Below are 26,844 nucleotides of genomic sequence, written 5' to 3' on the forward strand. Positions count from 1 at the left end.
GAGGGTGGTTCCAATGGCAGGTCATTGTTCCAGGTATTGGTTTTGATGGTTCAGTCATTCAGAAGGAGCTATTTTTAGACCTACTGCACCCTCATTCATCCCCATTCATTCAGGAACCAAGTTACATAGGAGGGGTAGGTATGAGTCATAGGTTACAACATACTTATACAACAGGGCATGGAGACAAGATGGAGACTTGACAAACAAAATGGAAAATTGACATTGATGAGCCCCAGCTCAAGTCTGGGATCGTGCCCAGTATGCAATGGCCAATAAAGATACCAGGGGTAAAAGTATAAAGAAAGTTTATTGCTAGCAATAAAAGGTGCGAGCGGAATAATTTCACGTAACAAGCACACAGATCACTAAATCTAAGCATCTTTTATACAGGAGTTTTGAACCTTCATAAGCATCCTTGTTTGCTAATTGGTTATAAAGGAGTGACGCAAGGAGTTCTTTACTGAGCATGTCTCTATACCTGTGTTTTAACCATGTATCTCATTTACATACATGTATGTTTCATTAGCATACTTTTTCCCCACCTAGGGGCGTGATTTTTAGTATTTTAATGAGCTCTTTGACCCAGTACTCTGATTCTGCTTTTGTTTTCAAGCCTCCTTTATCTAAGACTGTCTCCTCCTTATCATTGCAGATGGGCATTCGTCACATAACATTCCCTTTTGCTTGGTCTTTGCATAGTGAATTCTAGGGTCACTCCTTACATTCCCCTCTCTGGAGCATTTTTAATTATTATTATTATGATTGCTCCATTCAATTTGGCTTAACACAAATCTAGTATCGTCAGCTTTCTTTGTAAAATCATTTGATTCACCTTAGGCCTGAAGATAGATATAAAAACAGGTATACATTGGATACAGCAACAAACCATAATCCCTATAACACAAAATAAGACAACCATACTAAATAACTGTCTCAACCACCCAAAATTGGGAAGCCAGGAATTTAACCAGGAAAAGTCTAAGCCAGATGATTCTTTCAACGTCTGTGTCAATTGTTGTAAGGCACCAATTTTGTCTTCAATTAGCACAGAATTATCAGTGAGGTTGAAACAGCACATTCCTTTTAAAGTTTCACACCCAAGATTGTGTCGTAACAAAAGATAATCAATAGCGGCTCTATTCTCTAAGGCAGCGTCCCTTAATTGTTTTTGTTCAGCATTCAGGGCTGAGAGCGCTCGAGATGTAGCATTTAGTCCTTTTGCTAGAACACAGGCCACTGCATTAAGATTTCTCCTATTACTTACAGCAAGACCCGGAACCCCCACCATAGATGCAGCTAAAGCTACGTATTCAGCCTTAGATAATAGTCCAGGGGAATCATTCTCATCACAATTGGCAGTGAGAATAGTGTATGCTCGTTTAAACCTCCCACCGAGAGGGGTTTGTTCAGTGTGCATTAGGTCAGATTTCCTTGGAAAAGCTGCAGTTACCCGGGCAATGGTGCATGGTCCCCCAGTAGCATTCGCTGGAAGGTATAAATATATTATTCTCCCGCAGGCTAGAAACCATCCTAGAGGAAGGACGGTATGTGTGTATGCATAGGATATTTGACTGGTCTTATTACAGAGGATTTTTTTACCTTGGTTCAATTTAAAGCAATTATTAGTACAATTAACCATTAGGAAACATTCGGAAGCATTAGCTGTTGCCTGAACTCGTACGGAAAATATATTTCTGCTTTTCTCTTTTACAACAGTCCCCCACTTATATATACCCTGATATGTACTTTCCTTATCTACTTCTTTCAGCATAGTATAATTTTGTAAAATTTTCAAAGGGGTTGGTACTGCGATTAAGCATGAGGTAAAAACCAGGTGAGCATTGATCCCTCCCGCTAAGCAGAAGTCCATTCTATTTAAAATTTCCCAGGCCAGATAAATCCAGACATTTTCCTGAGGGTCAAATTTTTCTTGTAAAAGGTTTTCCCCTCCTTTGAGAAGGAGTGGACAGATCAGGGCGCCCCACAATAAAACCTTGAATAATTTCATGATAAGGCTTGTAAAACTTGATCAAAGATTGACAAATTATTTAAAGTTCCTTTCTTTTGAATAGGAATTTTAAGTCTCTTATTGGCTCCACCTTCCACTGTTCTCTGCCTCCGGTCCCGGAGTCTGCAGGGGTTCCTTCTTGTTCTGGCCCAGCCACCAGCTTTAGGTGACTAGAATGTATCCAAGTCTTGATTCCCTCGAGCTTGGCTGCCATCGGGGTCGTCAAAAGCACCCTATATGGGCCCTTCCATCTGGCTCGAAGTGGTTCCTCGTTCCAGTCTTTCACAAGGGCGTAACTCCCAGGTAATAGTCGATTTTCCGGGGCAGGAGACTGGTCCTGTGTCTGCAGCACGTCCTGTACCTGCTGATGGATGGAAGACAAAACAGAAACCAAGGACCATACATATTCTCTAATCATTCCCTCTCCTAAAACCCGTAACTGTTGTTCAGTACCTATGGGCAGACTCAGAGGGTAAGGCTTACCATACATTATCTCAAACGGGCTTGCTTAATCCCAATTTAGAATGTGGTGCAACCCTTTCTCATAACAGGGCCAAGGGTAGGGCCTCTGGCCATTTGAGTCGAGCTTCTTGGCAAATCTTTGCAAGGTGTCTTTTTAAGGTCTGATTCATACGTTCCACCTTTCCACTGGGCTGGGGTCTCCAAGGGGTGTGTAAATGCTAGCTGATTCCCAGGAACTCAGAAACCTTCTGAGTAATTTGTGCAATGAAATGTGGGCCATTGTCTGACCCTATTCCTTTTGGAAGTCCGAAGCGAGGTATGATTTCTCGTAGGAGTGCCTTGACCACCTCTCGGGCTTGGGCAGTCCGACATGGGAAGCACTCAACCCAATTAGAGAAAGTGTCCACAAAGACAAGGAGATATCTCATCCCTTGTTGCCAGGGCAACTCGTTAAAATCCACCTGCCATTCTTCTCCTGGCCCATTGCCTATTCTCTGATGTCCTGAAGTTTCTTTTTTCCCTCCTTTTGGGTTATTTCTCTGGCAGACCTCACATGTCTCTGATACCTTCTTGGCAGCCTCTCTTAATCCCACTCCAGTTACATAGTGACTGATCCATCTTACCAGGGCCCTGGGTCCGTAGTGGGTGCCATGATGAGCGCTCTTTACTACCACATGAACCCAGGCAGCCGGGATGATAATGCGGCCATCCTTTGCTACTAACCACCCGTGCTCCCCCTTCTTTGCTTGAAACTCTTTTATCAATTTGTCACAGTGGGGTCCTCACGGAGGGCCGTGATCTCCTTGAGGTCCCTCGCTCCGTGTCAGGCCGGCCCAAGACACCCTCTAATTCTCGCCCGCCACGTCTTTGATGGTAAATATAATGTTGGGAGGCTGCCTTGTGTTTTCCCTGGGCACGGCTACTCGGGACCTCTGTCCCCGCGGTTCTTCCGGACCCCCTGGGGGTCTCCCGATATGGTGGGTGTTCCCCAGACACCCTAGCCTTGTGGGCTATGCGTGGCTCCTACCAACCCCTAATACCACGCCCCAAGCCTCGCAGATGTAATGGACGTTGTCCGGTCTGTACGCCCGATTCTCGGGCCTCCTCTTTACTGTGGGCCACTCTGGGCTCCCTCTCTCGTGCCCAGCCTCTTGCTGGGACTCTCGTCTAGCCCACTCTGGGCCTCCCCTGCCGGTGTGGTTTTGCTCAGGGACTCTCTAGCGGGCCTCCGGTCCTATGGGCCAACCGCATGGGCACCCTCTCTGACCCTGGCTCACCGTGCTGCTACTCCCTGTCTTCTCGGGGCAACCGCAGCGCCCTGCCTCAGTCTGAGGGGTGTTACTGCACTAGCCTGTGGCCGGGCTCGCTATGCCCATGTTGGGCTTCTCAGTAATTGCCCCTCTCTCTAGGGCTCCTCAGTATGGCGCTCCCCCTCTTTGGGGCTCACCGTGCCCACTCTGGGCTACTCAATAATACCGCCCCTTTCCTGGGGCCGGGGTCTATGTTCCCCAACACACAATCCAGGGTCTAGGTCCCCGTCCGCAACCTATGGGTTGTGCCTGCGACCCACTGGCCGCACTCCTCGCCGCCAGTTGCTCACGCCCTGGCGTGCGAGCTGCGCCTTCCCTGGTGCTATGCAAATAATGCGCCCTCTTGGCGCTAGGGCACCCCACACTCTCTGGGGTCCCTATAATTGAGGCCTCCTCCAACCCCTACAGCCTTGCCCAAGCCTCCGGGTGTAATAACAGAGCCAAACAAACACAAGCCTCCTGGCTGTAACACAAACATAAAGCCCCCTGGCTAAACCTTTAGTGCCCAATCCTCTCAGGGCTATCATGAGCTGTACTTGCCCCTCAGACTTCTCCCCATAGCTTGGCTGAGTGAGCTCCTGCCTCTCTGGCTGCTGGCAGAGAAATGCCAGCCTGGCCTCAGCCCTGAGCTTTATAAGGGCCAGGCCCTGCCTCCTACAGGCAGCTGGTTCCCCTTGGTTGCTCCGGTAAGCCGCAGCTGCGCTCATTACCTGAGCAAGCCTCAGCTGGGCTCGTTATGTCAGGCCAGGGCGCGCTCACTCGCTCCCTGGCAGTTTCTCCTCTATAGGAGCAGGGCACCGAGGTGCCCTGAGACACAATTTTTTGTCTCTTTCTCCACACTGTGGTGTCACAGGCTTGTATAGGTCTGGGAGGAGACGTAACAGATTACTTACTTCAGGCAGCAAGTCTGTCTGAGGTCTTTTAGCTGCTCTCTTTGCTGTAGCATCAGCAAATCGATTACCTTTTGTGGATGGGGTCGTTCCCTTTCTGATGTGCCTTACAATGCATTACCGCTACCTCCTTTGGTTCCCAGACTGTCTTGAGGAGAGCTTTTATTTGCTTGCTATGCTTAATGCCTGCTCCTTTAGCATCAAGTAGACCCCACTCTTTCCACAGCGTTCCGTGAGCATGTAAAACAAGGAAAACATATTTAGAGTCAGTATAAATATTGACAGTTTTGTTGGCCGCCAATTGCAAAGCCTGAGTCATAACAATGAGTTCAGCCTTTTGAGCTGAAACAGATGGGTTTAAAGGTCCTGCTTCTATCACATTCTGTGTAGTCATGATAGCGTATCCGGATTTTTGAATTCCATTCTCCATACTCGAGCTGCCATCGGTGTATAACTCCAGGTCAGCCTTTTCAAGAGGTCTGTCTCTCAGATTTGGTCTTGAGGAGTAAACAGCTTCCAATATTTGCAGGCAATCATGTACAAGATCTGGTGTGTCAGCCAGAGGTGGCAATAGTGTTTCTGGATTTACAGTGCAGTGGCCAATTTTATTTCAGGCTTATCTAGGAGGATGGCCTGGTATTGAGCCATTTGTCCCGGGGTTAACCAGATCCCTCCTTTCTGCTCCAGGACTGTAAGCACTGCGTGAGGCACATATACAGTCATTTCATGGCCTAGGGTTAACTTTTCAGCTTCTTGTATTAGCAAACAGGTGGCAGCAACAGCCCGGAGACAAGCAGGCCATCTGGATGACACAAAGTCCAATTGTTTAGCCAAATATGCCACTGGTCGTTGTCAGCTACCCAATTTCTGTGTTAATACTCCCACGGCTACCCCCCTCGGTCATGCACAAAAAGGGAAAAAGGCTTACTCATGTCTGGTAGTCCTAAGGCAGGTGCTTCGATGACAGCCTGCTTTAACTGGCAGAATGCTTGCTCACACTCTTCAGTCCATTCGAGCACCTTTTCATCACCTTGTGTAGCTCCATACAGAGGTTTTGCAATAACCCCAAAATTTGGAATCCAAATCCTGCAAAAACCTATTGTACCTAAGAATCCCCGTAGTTGTTTCTTCATTTTGGGGGGTGCTAGCCGGCATATAGCTTCTTTTAAATCAATAACCGTAAACCAGTTATGAACTGGGTTTAAGGCAGACAACAGAGTGTATGGATTGGGAACTACCGGGTGTATACTCACAACCACTTTATTTACAGCTCTCAGATCTTAGACAAAACGATATTCGTCACTCTTAGGCTTCTTCACAGGCAAGATGGGTGTGTTAAAAGTGGATGTGCATTCATGGAGAAGGTCATACTCCAGGAACCGTTCAACTAACGGCTTCAGTCCTTTCCTGGCTTCCATCCGCATTGGATATTGTTTCATACGTGGAGGCTGGGCCCCTGGCAAAAGTTGAATCTTTACAGGGTCAGCATTTTTAGCCTTCCCGGTCGGTGACCTGCCCATACCCATGGAACAACAGCATCGAGCAGGGTTTGAGGAATATCCGGTGTACTTTCCTCTCGGAGAAGGCCGAGAAGGCAAGCCTGCAAATGCCACCCCTTTTCAGGAGGCACTGTTAAAACATTTGCCCATCCTGAAATGACAACGTAGCTTGCAGTTTACAGAGGAGGTCTCTCCCTAAAAGGGGAACAGGGCAGTCTGGCATGTACAAGAATTGATGGGTGACTTCGGCCTGCCCAAGATTACAGGTCATTGGCTGTAGGAAGGGTCGTGTTACTGCTTTCCCTGTGACCCCTACCACTGGCACAGTCTTTTTACTTAAAGGTTTCAGTTTTTGAGTTAAGACAGAATGGGCAGCACCTGTATTGACGAGAAATTCTACCAATTCATCTCTGTTAAAGTTGCATTTTAACCAGAGGCTCGTCAGGGGACACTGGGATCTGGGTTATCTTTCCCTCCCGGGCCTCCGGTCCCCTTCAATCTGAATCCCTTCCAAAAGCAAACAGTCCACTGCTCTCCTCTCTTTTCTTTTCACCTTCACCAACTTTCCGATAGGGGCATTCCCACTTCCAGTGTCCTTTTTGTTTGCAATAGGCACACTGATCTTTCTCTAATGGGCCCCACCTCTGAGGCTGTCTCCAGGATCCCTCATTTCTGGGTTTTCTTGTGATTGCAGCTGCCACTAGGGCTGTCTGCATTTTCATCTTTCTCTCCTCTTTCTTGTCCTGTTGCTTTTCCTGAACACTTTCTCGGTTAGTAAATACTTGGTAAACAATGTCTACTAGTTGGGAAATAGGCATACCTGCTGCTCCGTCTGTCTTCTGCAATTTCTTTCTAATGTCCGGTGCACTCTGACCTATAAAGATCATATTTACCATGCAAGCGTTTGATGCATCCTCTGGGTCTTCGCAAGTGTATTGTCTGAAAGTAGTGTAAATTCTTTCCAAGAAAGCACTCGGGGTCTCATTCGTCTCCTGTCGAACCTCATATACCTTACTGAGATTCTGAGGTTTTTTCACAGCATCTCTCAATCCTTGGAGGATATAGTCTTGATAGGCATGGATGGAGGTCATATCTTGGTCTGGTTTCCAATCTGGCTCCTGGGTAGGGACATGATCGTCCCTATTTCCTTGCAGGTTCCCTGCGGTAATTTCCTTTTCTACGTACTCACGGGCTTTGTTTACTACCATCCTCCTTTCCTCTGGTGTCAACAGGATATCTAAAAGAGACTGAACATCTGCCCAGGTTGGGTTATGGGTTTTGAAAATCATTTCAAACAGGTTTCGTACCTTTTCAGGATTCTCTCTCAAGCTGGGGGTATTGTTCCTCCAGTTATACAAATCTGAGGTAGTAAAAGGAATGTGCACAAAGGTTCGACGGTAGGTTGGCTCACCGTCATCTTCAAGAGGCCCGGGTACCACTTGTTCTCTTAGGGGAAATACACCATTTCCCTTTCCACAGCCAGGATCAGATTCCCTGTGATGTTTTCCCTTAACCCCGGAGTCTGCTCCTAACTGTACTGTCCACCCACCTCCCGGCATTATATCAGGAGAAGTTGGGGATTCTGGAGATTGCCAAGCACCTGACAGCCATGGTCCGTGCTGTTCCAGATCCCTGGGTCGGGGAGTGTTCTCAACCTCCGCCTCGGGGGGGGGGGGGAAGCAGCAGGAAGAGCGGATGCCAACAAGGAATCAGACGAATGAGGAGGAGGAGGGGGAAGAGGAAGATAATAAGGTAGAGGCAGCAGAGGGAGGGGAGCCTCCGGTTCCGGACATTCCAGGACAGGATTTGCAGTTGGTCGAGCCACGGCCATCTCACAGATCCCAACCCCCTCCCCCAATCCACATTCCTCCAAAACCTTTCTATCTCTACAAAGAGACATAAACGCTTGCGCATACATCCATTCCTCCCATTTACCATTCTGCCGGCAGAACAAAATCAATTGTAAGATGGTATTATAATTAACACTTCCCTCCGGAGGCCAATGTTCTTGATCATATAGCTTATAGCATGGCCATGCAGTTTCACAGAAGAATTTAGCTTTCTTCTTAGTCATAGGATCCCCACCAAACTCTGCCCAATGTCCCAATACACAAGAGAGGGGGGTATATTTCCTAACCTTACTGTTAATAGTACCCATCTCAGGGATGCCTTCCCAGTTCTGACCGTCCGACTTACCTGGGATCCAGGGATCTGTTCTTAGTCCTTGTCCTCACAGGGGAAAAATCACTGGTCTTGGGCTCGGGCCAGACAGAATACTTACAGAGATAATCCCAGGCAGGCGTACTGACGGTAGGCCTTATGCCCTTTCTACCCTCTCACCCAGGTGCCTGTTACTGGTACTTTCACTCTATGGCATTGCACCGTTAGGCTACTGCCACCCCAGCGATCCAGCTCCCCCTGAAGCAAAAGTCTCACTGGGAAAAGAGATCCCAGGGCGCGCCTGACATTCGCTTCGGAGGAGTGGCTGTCTAGTCGTCAGTTAGTCTGGGAAAAGCTTATCTAAGGCAGTCCCATTTGGGGTGCCAAAAACTGTTGAGCCCCAGCTCAAGTCTGGGATCGTGCCCGGTATGCAAAGGCCAACAAAGATACCAGGGGTGAAAGTATAAAGAAGGTTTATTGCTAGCAATAAAAGGTGCGAGCGGAATAATTTCACATAACAAGCACAAGCACACAGATCACTAATTCTAAGCATCTTTTATACAGGAGTTTTGAACCTTCATAAGCATCCTTGTTTGCTAATTGGTTATAAAGGAGTGACGCAAAGAGTTCTTTACTGAGCATGTCTCTATACCTGTGTTTTAACCATGTATCTCATTTACATACATGTATGTTTCATTAGCATACTTTTTCCCCACCTAGGGGCGTGATTTTTAGTATTTTAATGAGCTCGTTGACCCAGTACTTTGATTCTGCTTTTGTTTTCAAGCCTCCTTTATCTAAGACTGTCTCCTCCTTATCATTGCAGATGGACATTCATCACATAACATTCCCTTTTGCTTGGTCTTTGCATAGTGGTTTCTAGGTCACTCCTTACAACATGACTTATGCTAACTTACAAATGTAGGCCTAAATCATATAGTATCAGTAAAATAGTAATATAGAGCAGTAAAAATCAATATAAACATAATATTATACAATATAAATAAGGAGAAAAAACAAAACAAATACAACTTGCTACCAAAATAAAATGCTGAAGCTTATCCTATGTCTTAACTCACTTATACTTATCTATAGGGAATATATATATAGAGAAAAAAAAGTCAGAAATTACTGGGAAAGAAAAACTGGGGGTTTTGCTACAGTGGAGGAGTGGGAGGTCCATGGGAGGCTGTCCAGGTGGGTTGCAGCAGAGAGTGCAGGAGGAAGTGGGCAACCAGTACCTCTTGTACCCAGTGCCCTGGCCACTGCTGGCCCATGTGCAGCTGATCTGGGGTCTGGGCAGGGAGTACCTGCCACTGTCGCAGCCAACACAGATCCAGGTATCCTCCACCCACTGTGCCTCTCCCACCCAGGCCTCATGGAAAAGCTCCCAGCGGGTCTCACAAATGTTTTGTAGCAAGCAGGCTGTGATGATGACTTGGGGGACCTTGACCTTGGTAAACTCAAGGAGGGTAGTGAGGGTGTGCCAGCAACCCATGAGGTGGACAAAGGCACATTCCACCAGTATGCAGGTCTTGCCCAGGCACTGGCTGAAGTGGGCCTAGTAGGGGTCCAGCTGGCCAATGTATAGCCACATAAGACAGGGCAGGAGCAGGTAGGTGGGATTCCTGATGAGGAGGGGCAGAACCACCATGGTGCCCAGCTCCAAGTCCAGCACCGCCAGTGCAAAGCAGCTGCTCTGCAACAGGGCTGGTGAGTCAGAGTTGCAGAGCAGAGCCAAAGAATGGGGACTGCCAATGGGGGACCAGTTTGCAGGCAGTTGCTGGAGGCAAGAAGAGGGAGTAAGGAGGAGAGAAGCAAGTCCAGGCGCTAAATCCTGCCCAGGAAAGGTAAGTGATCCAGCTGCCTGTACCTATGGTTTAGCTGCCTGTTTGTTTGTTTGTTTGTTTGTTTGTTTGTTTGTTTGGTGTGGGGTGTATTCTGAGAAGCTGGGAGTGAGTGCTGAGTGCTGACTGATGAGTGAGTGGTGATTGTTAATTACTGTGGGATTGTTGACGGCTGTGTGAGTGCTGCCTGAGCCTGAGTCAGCCCAGGCCCAGAAGGGTATAAAAGGAGACGCCCCAGGTGACCAGGGAGCCAGAGAACAGGGGCTGCCAACAGGGGAGTAGTTCACAGTCTAGTTTGTGGACACAAGTACACAGGAGCTTCTGACAGAGACTTCAGGTAAGTGAATGAGGAGGGGGAGCTACTATGGTAGTGGTGACACAGAGCGCAGCCAGGGTCCCTGCCCTGCTGCTGCCTCCAGCCCAGAGCTCCTGTGAGGCCTCCACCCAGAAAGGCCCCTTGGATGGGTCAGCAGTGCCCTGGCCCCCTGTCTGCAGGGGTTGCTTTGCAGGACCTCTGAGGCCTGGGGTAGTGTGCGGGCTGGGGGTTCCCTTGCCTGTCCCACATTTGCCTGGATTGAGGCCCTGAAGGGGCAGGTGAGGGAACTCCATGCAGAGGTAAGCAGGCTGTGGGGGATCAGGGCTGCAGAGGATGAGATTGATGGATACATTCATTCTCTGTAGGACCATACACCTGGTACAGAGACATCACAGGAGAGTCACAGGACAGCTGAATGGAGGACAGTCACCTCCAGAGCTAGATAGTGTGCAGCTGTGACTGCATCTGCATTGCAACTGGGGAAGAGATACGAAGCCATGGCAGCACTGGAGGATGGTGCAGCAGAGGAAGCTGCAACAAGCACCAGGCAGGTTGTGCAACAACTAAGCAGCCGGAGGAAGAGATAGCTGGAGGTCATCATGGTGGGTGACACCAGAGGTTATCGTGGTGGGTGACTCCCTCCAGAGAGGCACGGAGGGGCCTATCTGTCAACCAGATCCCATAGCATGAGAAGTTTGCTGCCTACCCAGAGCCAGGATCTGGGACATCACAGCAAGGATTCCTGACCTCATCCAGCCCTCTGATTCTTATGCCATGGTCCTCGTCCATGTGGGCATGAATGACGCAGCCAGAAGTAGTCCAGGCCACATCATGAGTGACTACAGGGCTCTGAGGACCAGGCTTAGGAAGCCAAGGGCATAGGTGTTCTTCTCATCCATCCTTCCAGTCAGCAGTTGCTTTAAACATCAGGACACCTGCATCAGATAAGTCAACCTGCAGCTCTGGAGATGATGCCATCATGTGGTTTTGGGCTTCTACAACCATGATCTGCACTTCCATGAAGGAGGCATCCTGCGACAAGACGGTCTTCATCTCTCTTCTAAAGGTAAGAGTCTGTTCCCTTACAAGTTGGCTCATTTCCTCTGAAGGGCTTTAAACTAGTTCCATTGGGGGGTGGGGAAGCAGAGGATAAGGAGAACCGAGGATCAGCGAGCCACAAGCAATGCACTGGCTCAGTCCAGGTAAACACTAAAGTATGCACTAAGGGACCCAAAAAACATCAGGACAGGGGCTACCAACAGCACCCATCGGGGGTCTTAAATGTCTCTACACTAATGCTAGGAGCATGGAGAACAAGCAGGAGGAACTTGCACTCCTGCTTGCAAGCAACAGCTTCAATCTAGTTGAACTAAGTGAAACCTGGTGGGACCATACTCATTATTGGGCAGTAGGCATTGAGGGTTACAGGTTGAACAGACAGGATAGAGTGGGGAAAAATGTCAGGGTCATTGCTCTCGATGTTAAGGAACAATACACATCATCTATAATCAAGATGAGATCAGAGGAGGGCCAAACTGAAGTAGTGTGGGTCAGAATACAAGGGATTTGGGAGGTGGGGGGAAGGGGCTTAGTAGTGGGGTTCTACTATAGACCACTACACTAGGAGGATGAGCTAGACCTGGAATTCTACAAATAGCTCTCAGAGGTCTTACGGTTGAGAGATATGGTTGTCATGGGTGACCTAAACTACCCTGACATCTGCTGGGAGGAGCAGTCATCCAAATCTAACTGCTCAAGTAGGTTCTTAACTCGCATACAGGACCTCTACCTAATGCAGGAGGTATATGATCCCACTAGGGGAAATGCCTTGCTGGACTTGGTGTTAGCTACAGGGGATGACCTGGTGGGGAATCTGCAGGTACAATGTAACCTAGGGGATAGTGACCATCAATTGATTGAATTCACTATCTGGCAAAGGGTGGGTAAGCTAACCAGCAGGGTGGAAGTGCTAGACTTCAGAAAGACTAACTTCAATATGCCCAGGAGATTAGTTATTGAGGCATTAAAGCTCAAGAGCATTGGCAAAATGGGAGTCAAGGAAAGGTGGTCGTTCCTCAAGGGAGTGATCCTGCTGGTGTAGGAGACAATCCCATTGCACAAAGAAGGGGGCAAAGGGGCCAAGAAGCCCTGTTGGTTGAACAGGGAAGTCTAGGAAAGCCTAAGGGCAAAGAAACGTATACAGACTGTGGAAACAGGGGGTAGCTACCAAGGAGAAGTATACCCCCTGGCTCATACTTGCAGGGAATTGGTTAGGAAGGCCAAAGCAGGATTAGAATTTAGGCTGGTGACAAAAAATAAGGACAACAAAAAGTCCTTCGGGTATATAGGGAGCAAAAGGAAGGCACAGGATAGAATAGGACCACTATAGGACAAGCTAGGGCAATTGATGACAGAGAGGGGGGACAAAGCTGAGCTATTTGAGTTCTTTGCACCTGTATTCCTAGACACAGACCAAGACAAATCTCCCAACTGGACCATAGACAGATACAGGAGGGATACCAGCCCACCAACTGTTAGCACAGACTGAGTGAAGGGGTACTTGGAGAGGCTGGATACATTCAAATCAGTAGGCCCAGATGAACTTCATCCAAGGGTGCTGAAGGAATTGGCCAGTGTCATAGCAGAGTCACTGACATGGCTGTTTGAGCACTCATGGTGCTCCGGTCAGGTCCCAGAGGACTAAAAAAGGGCCAATGTGGTCCCTATTTTCATGAAGGGGAGGAGGGACGAACCAGGCAAATTTGGCCACTTAGTTGCAACACTATCCTTGGGAAAACTCTGGAAAAAATCACTAGGGTTCACATCTGTGGCAGCCCAGCATGGCAAATAATGCTGAAAGGAAATCAGCACAGTTGCATTGCAAGTAGATCCTGCCTGACTAACCTTGTTTCTTTTTGTGACCAAGTCATAAAATGCTTAGATGCAGGAGTCAGGGTACATGTCATCTACCCAGACTTTAAGAAGGCTTTCGATACGGTATCACTTTCAGTTCTTGTAAATAAACTGACAGGCCATGATGTAGGTGATTACACAGTCAGGTGGGTTGCAAATTGGCTTAGGGGTCACACAGAGAGTGGTGGGGGACGGGTGGATATTGACTTGGAAAAATGTGGGCAGTTGAGTCCCACAAGGCTTGGTCCTTGGAGTGGTGCTGTTCAATGTCTTCATCAGTGACTTAGACAAGTGTGTAGAGAGCAGCCTTTCCAAGTTCACAGATGATATCAAATTATGGGGAAAAGTTAACACACCAGAGGATAGGGAATGGATCCAGGCAGATCTGGACAGGTTAGAAAAATGGTCAGAATGAAATAGGACAAGTACAAAGAGCTGCACCTGGGCAAAAAGAACCAGCAACACACTTACAGGCTGGGGGATGACCTTTTCAGCAGCACAGCAGTGGAAAGGCATCTTGGAGTCATAGTTGACTCCAAGACTAACATGAGTCATCAATGTGAAAAAGTGATCAACAGGGCTAACTGCACTTTATCATGCATTAGCAGATGCATAACAAACAGGTCCAGGGAGGTGATGCTTCCCCTCTATGTGGCACTGGTGAGGCCGCAGCTGGAGTATTGTGTCCAGTTTTGAATCTTGAGAGAGTTCAGAGAAAGGCCATGCGTATGTTCAGAGGCCTGTAGGCAAGGCCCTAGGAGGTGAGACTGAGGGACCTAGATCTCTTCAGCCTTTGCAAGAGGAGGATGAGAAGTAGTATTTTGGCTGCCTAAAAATTCATCAGAGTAGGGCAGCAGGGAATAGGAGATGCTCTATTGACTAGGGCACCCCCTGGAGTGACTAGGAATAGTGGCCACAAATTGATGGAGAGCAGATTTAGGTTGGACATTAGAAATAACTTCTTCAGAGTAAGGGCTGCCAGAATCTGGTATGGACTTCCAAGGAGGTAGTGCTCTCCCCTATCTCGGGGGTCTTCAACAGCAGACTGGACAACTATCTAGCTGGGGTTGTCTGACCCCAGCACTCTTGCCTGCCCAGGGCAGAAGGTCAGGCTTGATGACCTACTGATGTCCCTTCTGACCCTAATGCCTATGAATCTATGAAACATGTGGGCATCATGGGTACTGCCTGCCCAGCTGACATTCACATTCATGAATGTACCACAGTGGTCAATGATGGCCTGGAGCACAACCAAGTGAAAGCCCCTCCAGCTATATTAGGGGCAGTCCTTGTGGGTGGCCAGGTGATAGGGATCTGGGTCCCATCCAGGGGGAATCCCAGGGTATGGAACCCCACCACCATCCACCAGGGGGTAATGCATGGAGCGCCATGTGCTCCAGCACATCTTGGAGGGCAGCATACCCCTCCCAGGACATCCTCCCTGGCAGTGGCCTTACCCACCCCAAAGAGATGGCCCACATAGTGGAGGCTGCCAAGCATGGCTAGCTTGAGCAGGGTGAGGGCCAGCTGGGTGTCCATAGGGATGGGCGATTGCATGTTGGTGTCCTGATGCTCCAGGTGTGGCCAGAGCTTCACCAGGAGGTCCCAGAAGGTAGCCTGGGTCATCCAGAACACCTCCAGCCACTGCTTGTTGTCCCATATCTGCTGGACAATGTGTAGCCACCAGTCTCAGGTGGCCTGGCAAGCCCAGAGGCAGTGGGGCTGGAAGCCCAGGAGGCCAAGGGCAACCCCAGCGGTGGTATCCAGCAGCCCATCATCAGTGTCTCTGAACAGGGTCCAGGTGGCAGCTGCATGGTAGTAGCAGCCCTGAGTCGGTGCACTACAGCTGGGCAGGCAGTCAGTGAACATGGGAGAGCTGGAAGGGCCCAGACAGCTGTAGGCCAGATGGCAGTCAGGGTGGTGGGCCAGCGCAATGGCTAGCAGGAGCCTGGGTTGCTGGTTGTTGCTGCCAGGGAAAGAGGAAAGAGCAGCTATGGCATGGGAAAGCAGAGGCAGTGAGATGAGAGTAGCCACATGCTACCTCTGTGCCATGCATGTTACTCCCAGCCAGGGAGGAGAGAGTGGGGCTGGCTTTTCAAGATGGCTGCCAGCTGCTGGCAGCTGCAGCTGCAGTTGCAGCTGAGCCTTGAGTTCCCCTCAGTGGTGGCAGGAGCTCATTACAGGATTGCAGGAAGTGCAAACTAGCTCTCTAGTCTCTGCATGTGTAGATGCTTGCCTGGGAGTATTTACTTGCACGTAGTTTACTTGCAAGTAAATTGCTTTCAGATCAAATACACGTGCCCAGTTATGGGGTGGGGGGGAAGCTAATGTGAAGTACTATACGATGCAAGCATTGCTTTAAAGACAAAGGAACAATTAATAACATACAGAAAGTGCAAAAACTGCCTAGGACAGACAGGAATAGTGAAATTTATGTCCTATACATCATTTGCCAGTGCAAAGATTTCAGGTTCAGAATGTGTGGCATGTTTCAGACATTTCAGTCTTGCAGAATTCCTGTGCCATAGACTAATAGAGACAGAACAATAGGATTATTTGTGTCTTTAAAAAGTAGAGTAAGATTGATTATTGAGGAATTTACTCTTCCTTGGCAGTCCAATGTGCCTCTGGAGAAGCTGATTTCTTTAATTAAAGCCCTACCAAGGACACATTTAACTCTTGGCTTTAGTTAAATGGCAGCACAGAATGCAAATCACTTATATTCTCTTCTCAATGTACCTTTTAGGTAAAATGATATTTTGATACACAAAAACACATATAAAAATATATGTTTTCTTTAAATATAAGAGAACCTTGAGAGGCACAATTATGTCTTTCATAGACATTAGGGTTGGAAGGGACCTCAGAAGATCATTGAGTCCAGCCCCCTGCCTGAAGGGCAGGAAGTCAGCTGGTGTCATAGGATCCCAGCAAGATAAGCATCCAGTTTGCTCTTGAAGGTGTTCAATGTAGGCGCTTGAACCACCTCCGGTGGCAGGCTGTTCCAGACCTTGGGGGCTTGGACAGTAAAGAAATTCTTCCTTATGTCCAGCCTGAAACGGTCTTGTAGTAGTTTATGACCGTTCGACCTAGTCGTCATCCCTAGGGGTGCTCTGGTGAACAAACGTTCCCCCAGATACTGGTGGTCACCCCTGATAAACTTATAGGTGGCCATCAGATCACCCCTGAGCCTGCGCTTTTCTAGGCTAAAGAGCCCCAGGGCTTTCAGCCTGTCATTGTAGGGTCTGCTTCCCTGACCTCTGATCATGCATGTGGCTCTTCTCTGGACTCTCTCAAGCTTCTCCACATCCTTTGAATTGTCCAAAACTGGACGCAGTACTCCAGCTGTGGCATCACCAAGGCAGAGTACAAGGGGAGAATGACATCCCGGGACTTGCTTGAGAAGCATCTATGGATGCAAGCCAGTGTTTTGGTCACTTTACTAGCCGCAGTATCGCACTGCAGGCTCATGTTCATCTTGTGGTCAATGATGACCCCCAAGTCTCTTTCTTCCATAGTGCTAGCCAACATAGCATTAGAGTTGTAGTGGTATAGGCTCCTTCTGGAAGCAAGGCATATTCTAGACACCTGTGGCAATTTACAATAAGAAAAACATCCCTGTTTATGGAGCGTGAGGTGGGCTTTAAGCTCTATCTTTCCAACAACAGAAGTGTGTCACCTGGGAACAAGACAGAGCTTTAAAAATCTCATTGGATAGAGGACAAACTTCCCAGATGCTTCCGAGTAAGGAGTCCAATACCAGGGAAATGTGGGACATTGTATTCTCTTACATTAGGTCTCATTTTAATCCCCTAGTAGTTGAAGATTGGCCTAAACTAGGAGTGTCAAACATGGCCCATAGGTTGGATCCAGCCAGTGGAGCCCTGTGATCTGGTTCCTCGGTCTCTCACCAATCCCAGGTGCTGCAAGCATATGGAGCTAGTCTGGCATGTGGGCTTGACCTAGCATTGCAAGGCTAGATGAATGTGATCCCCCAGTCTAAACCTTGATGCATAAGGTTTTATATCACTTCTGAATCCTTAATTAGTATTAGTTTTAGTAACACTGGGTATTCCTGTTGCCTATATGAGTTTTCAGTCTCTCCTTGAATCTTGATAAAGCCCTGGCCTCAACAACATCCTGTGAGAAATTCTACTTATGAAGTGCATAAAAAAGAGTTATTTTTAACAGTTCTGGATGTTCCACCTTCCAATTCACTGAACTGCCCCTTGTTTTTATATCATGAGACAGGAAAAATAGATCATAGAATCATAGAAGTAGGGTTAGAAGGGACCTTGTAGATCTTCAAGTCCGACCCCCTCCCTGGGCAGGAGGAAAACTGGGCTCAAATGACCCCAGCCAGGTAGGCATCGAGCCGCTTCTTAAAGACCCCCAGGGTAGGAGCCAGCACCACTTCCCTTGGAAGTTGGTTCCAGATCCTAGCCACCATCACTGTGAAGTAGTTCCTATGGATGTCTAATCTAAACCTACTCTCCAACAACTTGTAGCCGTTATTCCTTGTTATCCCGGGGGCCGCTAGGGGAAACAAGGTCTCCCCCAAACCCTTCTGGTCCCCTCTAGTGAGTTTATACATGGTCACAAGGTCCCCCCTCAGCCTTCTCTTGTGAAGGCTGAACAGGTTAAGGTCCCGTAGCCTCTCATTGTAGGGTCTGCCCTGCTGTCCCTGGATCATATGGGTGGCCCTCCTCTGGACCCTCTCAATGTTGTCCACATCCCTCTTGAAGTGGGGTGCCCAGAACTGGACACAGTACTCCAGCTGTGGCCTGACCAGTGTCGCGTAGAGGGGGAGGATCACCTCCTTCGCCCTACTTGAGATGCATCTGTGGATGCACGATAGGGTCCGGTTAGCCCTGCTGACCGTGACCTCGCATTGTCACCCCATGTTGATCTTGGAGTTAATAATGACTCCAAGATCCCTTTCTGCCTCCATGCTCTCAAGAAGGGAGTTTCCCATCTTATAAGTGTGCTGCTGGGTCCTACTGCCCAAGTGCAGCACCCTGCACTTATCCGTATTGAAACGCATCCTGTTTTTGTTAGCCCACCCTTGCAACCTATCCAGGACTTTCTGCAGTCTTTCCCTCCCTACTAGCATGCCCACCTCACCCCAAATTTTGGTATCATCAGCAAATTTGAACAGGTTGCTTTTCACCCCATCGTCCAAATCTCTGATAAAGAAATTGAACAGCGCAGGCCCAAGGACCGAGCCCTGGGGGACTACGCTGCCCACTTCCCCCCAGGTCGAATATGACCCGTCCACCACCACCCTCTGAGTATGACCCTTCAGCCAATTAGCATCCATCTGAATGTGTAGGCATCGATGCCACAGTCGCCTCATTTTTTATTGAGGATGGGGTGGTCAACAGTGTCAAAGGCCTTGCTGAAGTCCAGAAAGACTACATCCACGGCGACACCTGCATCCAATGCTTTTGTGACCTGATCATAAAAGGCAATCAGGTTGGTCTGACATGACCTGCCCCTAATGAAACCATGCTGGTTGCCCTTAAGCATCATCCCCGATGCCGGCCCATCACAGATGTGCTCCTTGATGATCTTATCAAAGAGTTTCCCTAGGATTGAGGTAAGACTGACAGGCCTATAGTTGCCTGGGTCCTCCCTCCTCCCTTTCTTAAAGATGGGGACCACACTGGCCATCTTCCAATCATTTGGCACCTGGCCTGAGCACCACAAGTGGTCATAAAGCTATGCAAAGGGCCCAGCAATAACCCCTGCTAGCTCCCTCAACACCCTGGGGTGGAGAGCATCTGGACCTGCTGACTTGAACACATCCAGTGCCTCCAGAAGCACTCTAACCTGGTCCTCCTCAACCTTAGGTCTTGAGGCATTCCCCTCAAGTCCGTCTTGAAACACGATGGGGGAGTCCCGGTCCCTGCACAAGAAAACGGAGGTGAAGAATTTGTTAAAGAGGTCTGCCTTCTCCTCTGGTGCAACCACCAGATGGTCTTAACCTACCCTGTAACTATGATTTACTTCTATCACATTTCTGCTTTTTTTATTTGTTTTTAAAGCAGAGTCTCAATCAATTTTCAGCCTTTGTTAATATTTGTATATTGAGTCTTCTCTGCCTAAGAAAGTATGTTGCCCTGGTTAGAGAAAGGGGAGTGGGTGAAGGACAGAGATGGGAAAGCTTCTGGATTTTGGAGTATACTCCTTCAACCCCTAATTTTTCCAATGCAGCCAGCATTGTTGCTGGATCCATCTGCATGCTTATGCCTTTGAGCAGGGGTGAAGTAAAGGAAGAGTGGAATTTGGAGTGGGTGGGAGAAGATCCTCAGAAGTACTGGGTGTTGTTTGCAGCCAAGGTGGGGGATTGTGACAATGCTCCTGCTGGGCCTAAAACATGAAGGTTCCTAGCTAGATGATCTCACCCCTCTGATTAGAATCAAACTGATTGCCATATTTGGGGCTAGGAAGGAATTTTAAACCATGATCAGATTGATGTGGATTGTGCCTTTTTTTTTTTTTTTAGCAGGCATTGTAACCCTATTCCCTGGATCTCTCAAGTGCATTTTAACAACACATGCAGTAGCAAGACTTCGGCTATGATTGCCCCTCTACTTTGTTTGTGACAGGCTAGGGTGATATGCCTTATAGTTGTGTGATGAGATTTATTGTGCAGTTTAGAAATAAGTTAGATATGGATTTGTATAAGATGTTTAGGATTGTGATGCTCCTGCCTCAGGCAGGTAATTGGATGTGATGACTTCCAAAGGTTCCTTCCAGGCCTGCTTTTCTAAGATTCTATAAGATTCTAGTTCTCAGTGCATTTCCCTTCCATTGCCCACTACTACTCAAGTTTCAGGAAGGGAAATTTAGGTTAGATATTAGGAAAAAATCTTTCTCATTAGGAGGATAGGTAGTAAAGTGCTGGACCAGATCACCCAGAGAGGTTATGGAATCTCCATCCTTGGAGATTTTTAAGACCTGTTCATACAAATCCTTGTCTTGGATGATATAGTTGAGGATGGTCCTGCTTTGAGCACAGGGTTGGACTAGAGGACTTCCTGTGGAACCTTCCAACCCTAATTTTCTATGATTCTATAATTCTACTCAGCTACTCTGCTACACTCTGGGACCATCTGCACATTTAGACAACATTTTGCCCTTTGGTAGTATAGACAATATCCAACTTCATTTTCAGATCCAAATTGCAGTTACTCAGATAACTGCCATTTTTTACACTTGAGGACAGTTTGACTCCTAGTTCACATGTAGTGTGGATGAATAAACATCCACATGGGTACCGAGCATGCTCTGTAAGTTCTTGCCAGTGTAAGTCATGACATTCTACCTGCAAAAAGCCAGGCCTGGAAGATAGCTTATGCAAGAGAAGGAAGCCCTACTATGTATTTGTTCAATAGTCTAGTGATTGGGGCACTTCTCCAGTAAATTGAAAACCTACGTTCTAGGTCCCTCTTTCCTAAGGAGGGTTTGAAGTTGCATTTCTTCAACTTCCTAGCTCTTTCTGCTAACTACCAGGCCATAGGTTAAGCATTGACCAGTGACTTTTCCAGCTGTCCTCTTGAAGTTGTTCACTGGAAGCCAAGGGAGAAAGATATATGGGACTAGGAGGAAGAAAACAAGCTGAAAGCTGTGTAGACCACTGATGTAGATGTGGTCTGGAAAAGAAGGGGATGTGGATTCTAGCCTTCATCAGAAGCTTCCCCACTATTTTCTATCTATTTTAGCTGAGGAATATTAAATGCAGGATACAATTGCTCAGCTTCAATGTAAGGGGTAGACAGGGCACCGGGTAATGCCTAAGTTGTGGTGTGATTGGAGCTGTTAGAACCCAACTCCTTGTGGTTCCAATGACTAGGGAGATGATGGTCCAATTGCTCATGGATCCCGGTACTCATTATCCAGAGCAAGCAGGGAGCAAACATCAGCACACATTGCTCACAACAGCTTTATTCAGAATGAAGACAGCTTCAGACAAGTGTCCCTCACAGACACAGCCCATAAACCAGGGGACCTGCCCTGAACAATAGTTCTTTCCAACATTTATACACCTTGGTTCATACTTATTAACATTCACCCTGCTTAAGTCCCTCCTTTGGTTCCACCCATTTCTCCTCCCATCTCAAGCTCCATCTCTGTTTACATGCCTCTCTGCTAAGAGCGCATGCGTAAGACTTTGACTTTGCTTCTTTTGCTCACTTGCGGTTTCTCGCTGGTTCTTTCTAGTTTTCTTGCTGACTTCAGCACCATCTCCAAGGACATATTTCTGCTTAGTCTCCTGACGATAGTTGGTGAGCTACATCCTATTTTTACCCAACACATCATAAACTTTGCACCCTATCCTTTTATTAAGCATTCACCTACTTAAGTATTAGCCAAGTTAGTTGCTTTTAATATATCATCCAGCCTTGTAACTAGAGGCTTTTGCTGAGACACAGGAAAAAAAAAATATTCAGCTGCACACCCAGCACTCCCCAAAATCTAGATCATTACCCCAACACCCAAAATCCATATTGTTACCCTAACAAGAGCACTGTGTTGGGAAGTCAGAGAGATGCAGGTTCAAACTACCTCTGAGTGATGGATACTTAGAACCTGGGTCTCCCACTTCCTGGGCAAATGGCTTAGTCTCTGGGCTCTAGGACTAAAACATAGGAGACCGCTACTGGGTTTTCCAGATCAGAAGTTGGGGATTTATGCTCAGGCACATGTGTACTCAACCACATAGTTGCCCAGCCAGGGGTACTGCACATGCTCAGTAGCCATGTGAAAGCTTATACACCCACATGGCATATGGAGGAGGATCACAGCATGTATGTGCAAAATATGGCAGTTATTCAGCTGGTTACCTGGTGTTTGGACATATGAAGTGAAATGGGATTCTACCCTATGTATCCACATTTTCTATTAATACCTTGGATACTTCTTAAAATCATCACTAACAAATACGTCCTTCCTCCAGGTTAGTGATTATGACCTCATCTGCTTCATGCAGTCTTTCATATCTACCACAGAGTTTATCATGACCAAAATTATCAAGAGTGGATGGTGATTTTTGCATGTCCAACTTTAAACCACTGAAAAGGACCTGATTTTTCAGAAATTATTGAATCTCTCCCTGCTCAACATTAGCCTTCTCAATAATAACACTCATAATTACTAATATTAGCACTTTGCATTTTTTAAGCAAGGTAAATCTGAAAGGTATGGCATGGGAATCCATCTTCAAATCAAAGGCCATTGCTTTGTTTTAAATCCTAAATTATTCTACCCTTCTAATTATATAAACCCTAAATGTAAGTCATGCTTTTATACTTTTCTGGCTCTGTTTATTGCACTTGTTAGTGATTATGTCCTTTAATTGGAAGTTTGTTTTTTTTTCCCTACAGTTTGACAATGTGATGAAAGGCTAAACAAAATTGCTGCCAAATAGTGAAGAAGTGTGCTTAGCAAATAATCTCCTCCTTCCAGGTATTCACACCAAGCAAAAATAACACACAATGTTAGATTAGATAGTCTGTGATACCTGTTTGAAAAGGGGATAGGGGTTAAATGAGTACAAAACAAACATTGTCTACAAAATAATAATATAAACATTAAGAAAAGATTAGGTTAATGAGACCATTAGTGTTTTCATTGTTTGGTCTCAATTCAGGGGAAGAGCTATTATTTTGGTGGAGGCCAAGTGCTGTGATTGCCTTCCACAGCTCATAAACCATTCCATTGCTGATGAATGTAAATGGTAATGGCCATGACTATCATCAGGCAAACGACTGCCTCATTGGTTTAGCTCATGCAATATGAAGGTAATAGACTATGAAGCACTATTAGAGACTTGTGAAAGGATATGCTGAACAGAATAAGAGAAAGCATTTTGGAACAGGAAAAAAATGAACAAAGTACACAGGGGCTTGATTAAAAAAGGGAAGTGTAACAGGGTGACACAGCAACCCTGCTACTGAAGTGACTGGGAGTAACCCCGCGGGGTCAGGAATGGGGCAAGCATAGAAAAAATGCCCATGCGGCTGAGAAGAAAGCCGACACTGGTAATTAATTATTTTGTTTTTCATGGGCAAATGCCTCGCCTTCACCAGGAAAACCGGGTGGGGGGGGAATAAAAAGCAGCCACTAACGATGAGTATCCACCCCCAGGGGCACAATGAGGCCAAGAGGCTGAGCAGAGAACTGGACAGTGAGACCCAGAACAGATCACAGTTGGGTGAGCAAATTGCAGCCAGACCCCACCACCAAGAGAGGTCAAAAAGAATTCCTACTTACCAGGGTCAAGGTATTCACCGGGACACTGATGGGGGAACTGGAGTAGGAACTCCTGGAGGAGAAAAGAGCAGGGTTCAGAGGACATCTCTGGGACTCAGGAAAAGCATCATTTGCCGCTTAAAGTGACAGGCACCTATTTCAGTTAACACACAGAAGGGAATTATTCAATAAAAAGGAATAATTGTAACCGACTAAAACCGAACTGTATTTGTTTTATATTTTGTCAAGTGGGGGTATGAATTCTTCTTATTCTCCCAACATAAGTCATGGCAGGCAAGACACCCCAGAAGAACTTGAGGGAACATCACCTACCCTGCTACAGGAAGTTACAGGAGAAAGGCAACTTAAGAGGTGATTTTCATGAACAGCAATGGTGAGGCCAGGGATCAGGTCTGATAACAACTCAAAATAGGTTGAGTTTTCTTATTAATGTCACAAAATGAGTGCACTTTTATAAATAAAGCTGTTAGTGCTTGCATAAGAACAGCTCTGGATTTAGATGAGAGATGGAATAACCTCTCACCACTTGCTTGACCTTTTTTTAGCAAATAATATATTCACAGAAACATGAAGTTTGATGGTGGCCAGAATTATTTTTTAAACTGGTAAATATGTGTGGCAGATGAAAATAAAATCTTTCATTTAGAAATGAAAGATTTTGGCTTGTGATTCCAAAATGATATATTTTTTTTAAATAAAAAGGGATTAAATAACTTCCAACAGAATGTTTAATTTGGGACCAAACTAAGTATTTCTGTCAACCCAAAATCAAACCTTTTAATTGCTTTCAGTTTAGCAACCAAAAAATCCATTAGTAACAAAACTCTCTATTCTCACCATCCATCTTGTCATTCTGGAGTTGTAAACCATTGGCCAGGAAGCATGTGGAGGCATTGTGTATGGTGCTTTAATTGTACTTGGGTTGTGGCATACATGAGAGCTGCAGTTAACATCTTGTTAAACTTGGAGGTTGTTTGAACTATAATATTAGGAAATGAAGATCAAGTTAAAGATTGAAATAATGAAAATAAATTCTTCCAATAATGAACATGCTGATGGAATCTGGATGATGCACAGTGATTTCAGGAGTTCCTTATGGTAAGGAATGTCTCCTCACTGGTCCCAGGACTGTGGTGCCAGATTTTAGCTCAGTGAGTCTCAACCAGGCTGCCATTGCACTCTGGGGTACCTTAAGATCCTTTTAAGTACTCCCTGGGCTGCCATGCAAAGTTAGCTTTGTTAGATGTGCAGACACAATTGACAAGATAAATCCGAAGATTTCAAATAAGAATCCATTCCACTACAAACATTTTAAAATGCTGCGGTCTTTCTGAGGTTTTTTGCAATAGTTAAACTGCTGTATTATTTTTCCATTGTCAAAAAAAGAGTAAAAAATAAGAGTTGGCATTTTCCAAGGGTTGCCTTGAGGCTAAGAAGACTGAGTGTCTGAGGTCTAAAATGGTTGAAAACCACTGTTCTAGCTGTAGTGTCTGTGCACCCCAATACAATTGACATTAAGTGGATTTGTAATGAGGCACAATTCAGCTCATCTCCATTTGTCTTTATTATCAAAGATTTACAGTTCAACAAAAAATTAAAAGATGGTGTGATAATGCAGTGTGTAAATACACACTGGAGAGTCATCGGGTGAGCTCTAATACAGTGGAATATGCTTATGCAGTAGTCAAATGTGAATCCCATAATTTCTCTTACTATATTGCCATTTGTTTATTATTCACTTTACCTTTGCTGCGAAAAATAGTTGTGATTTTGTTTGTTTCTTAAGGTTCCAGTAGCAATCTCAGAGTAAAAACATGCCTCTCTGGCCATAAAGATATAAATACTTATCTGACACTGTATAAAACTTTGTAAATCACAGCTTCATACAGTGCAATGAAATATCGAGGCAGTGGTACTGTTATATAAATAACAAAGGTGTTATAACATATTCCTATCTCATGGAAAAACACATGTAGACTTTAGGGTCAGGTCAGTAGAAGCTTTTATTCAGATCCACAGTACCGTGGGAGAGAGCTCAGAGTAACATGGATTCACCAGCACTCCAGGCAGGTCTCCACCTTTAAACAGAATCATGCAGTTTATATAAGCTTTTAAACAGACTGTTACACAGAACATGATTGCAAAAATAAAATTCTCTGAGTAAGCAGTCAAAGACAACTAGCAAGCACTCTCCTACCTCAGGAAGAACAGGCACATGCTTTTTTTCTGCTATCTTCAAGGCCGCAGTGAGTGAAGCAGTTGCAGGGGAATTGCAGAGAACAAATACTTCCCCTTTCTCTGCTGTAATATGCAGAGCCAGCAATTCCCCACAAAGCTGTTATGGTCATCGTACGACTCATATGACCAAAGTTAAAGGCATTCATTTTGTCTGATTCCACAGTCCCCCCTTTGAGACTGTTTAGTCTCACTTTAGCCTTAAACTTCCATTCTCATGAATCGTTCTATTTCATCTTGCAGCCTTTCATGTTTTCTTTCAATCTGCTCACACTTTTGTAACACCATTATTTTAGACTCTGCGGTGTGTTTTCTTGCTTTGCTAAAGCTTTGCCTGCTGGCTTTCATGCAGCAGAAGATCAGTTGCACTAAGACATAAAACTTAATCAGAACTATCAAGACAAGCAATATTTCATACAGGATTTTCTTGCCAAGGGTTCCTAAATTTGGGAACCAGGAGGTTAACCAAGACCACATTCCTTTCATATCCCATTGATTAATTTGGTGAAGTTTGACAGCTTCTTTTTCAATAATCTCGGCTTGATTTTCAATGGCACTCGAGGCATCAGGTATATATACACAGCATTCAGACTTTATCAGGGCACATACTCCTCCTTTACTGGCTAGCATATAGTCTAGAGCAAGTCTATTTTGCAAAGTTATTTGTCTCATTTCTATCAGTTCTTTACTTATTTCACGGAACCTAATGGCAGTGGCATTGGCTATTTTTTCTAAGGATACTGCAACCTTCTGTATTTCAGACATAGCTAGGCCTGCCCCATAATTAGGGAACATTATACCCCAAAATCTTTGGTTTTCAGTAATTTTGTGAACATTGTGAATTCTTCCTTTTGGCAAATGTGATCTAATTGTGAAAGTGGGGTATGTGGCAGAAACATAGCATGTTCCTTCCCACCTGGAAGAAA

The 26,844-nt window shown here is 46.2% G+C and overlaps 1 protein-coding gene across 3 annotated transcripts; it reads right to left on the reverse strand.

Annotated features, from left to right (window-relative positions):
• Positions 1-310: 310 nt before the first annotated feature.
• Positions 311-26,329, reverse strand: LOC132244533 (syncytin-A-like). Of its 3 annotated transcripts, none has more exons than XM_059715962.1 (3): positions 25,881-26,329; positions 23,684-23,735; positions 311-2,369 (listed from the first exon to the last, which is right to left on the reverse strand). In XM_059715962.1, the coding sequence occupies exon 3, from the start codon at positions 2,006-2,008 to the stop codon at positions 782-784; it is 1,227 nt and encodes a 408-aa protein (XP_059571945.1). In that variant the 5' UTR covers positions 2,009-2,369; positions 23,684-23,735; positions 25,881-26,329; the 3' UTR covers positions 311-781. The 3 variants fall into 3 exon arrangements, with proteins under 3 accessions (XP_059571945.1, XP_059571944.1, XP_059571946.1); XM_059715961.1 differs by having other exon boundaries at positions 311-2,372; XM_059715963.1 differs by lacking the exon at positions 25,881-26,329 and having other exon boundaries at positions 23,684-23,804.
• Between the last annotated feature and the right edge of the window lie 515 nt (positions 26,330-26,844).

Source organism: Alligator mississippiensis, chromosome 12, assembly GCF_030867095.1.
Source record: "Alligator mississippiensis isolate rAllMis1 chromosome 12, rAllMis1, whole genome shotgun sequence".
NCBI lineage: Eukaryota > Metazoa > Chordata > Crocodylia > Alligatoridae > Alligator > Alligator mississippiensis.

Excerpts from the sequence above, each read along its gene's own strand:
- LOC132244533 (XM_059715962.1), bottom strand. The coding sequence starts at position 2,008 with ATGAAATTATTCAAGGTTTTATTGTGGGGCGCCCTGATCTGTCCACTC.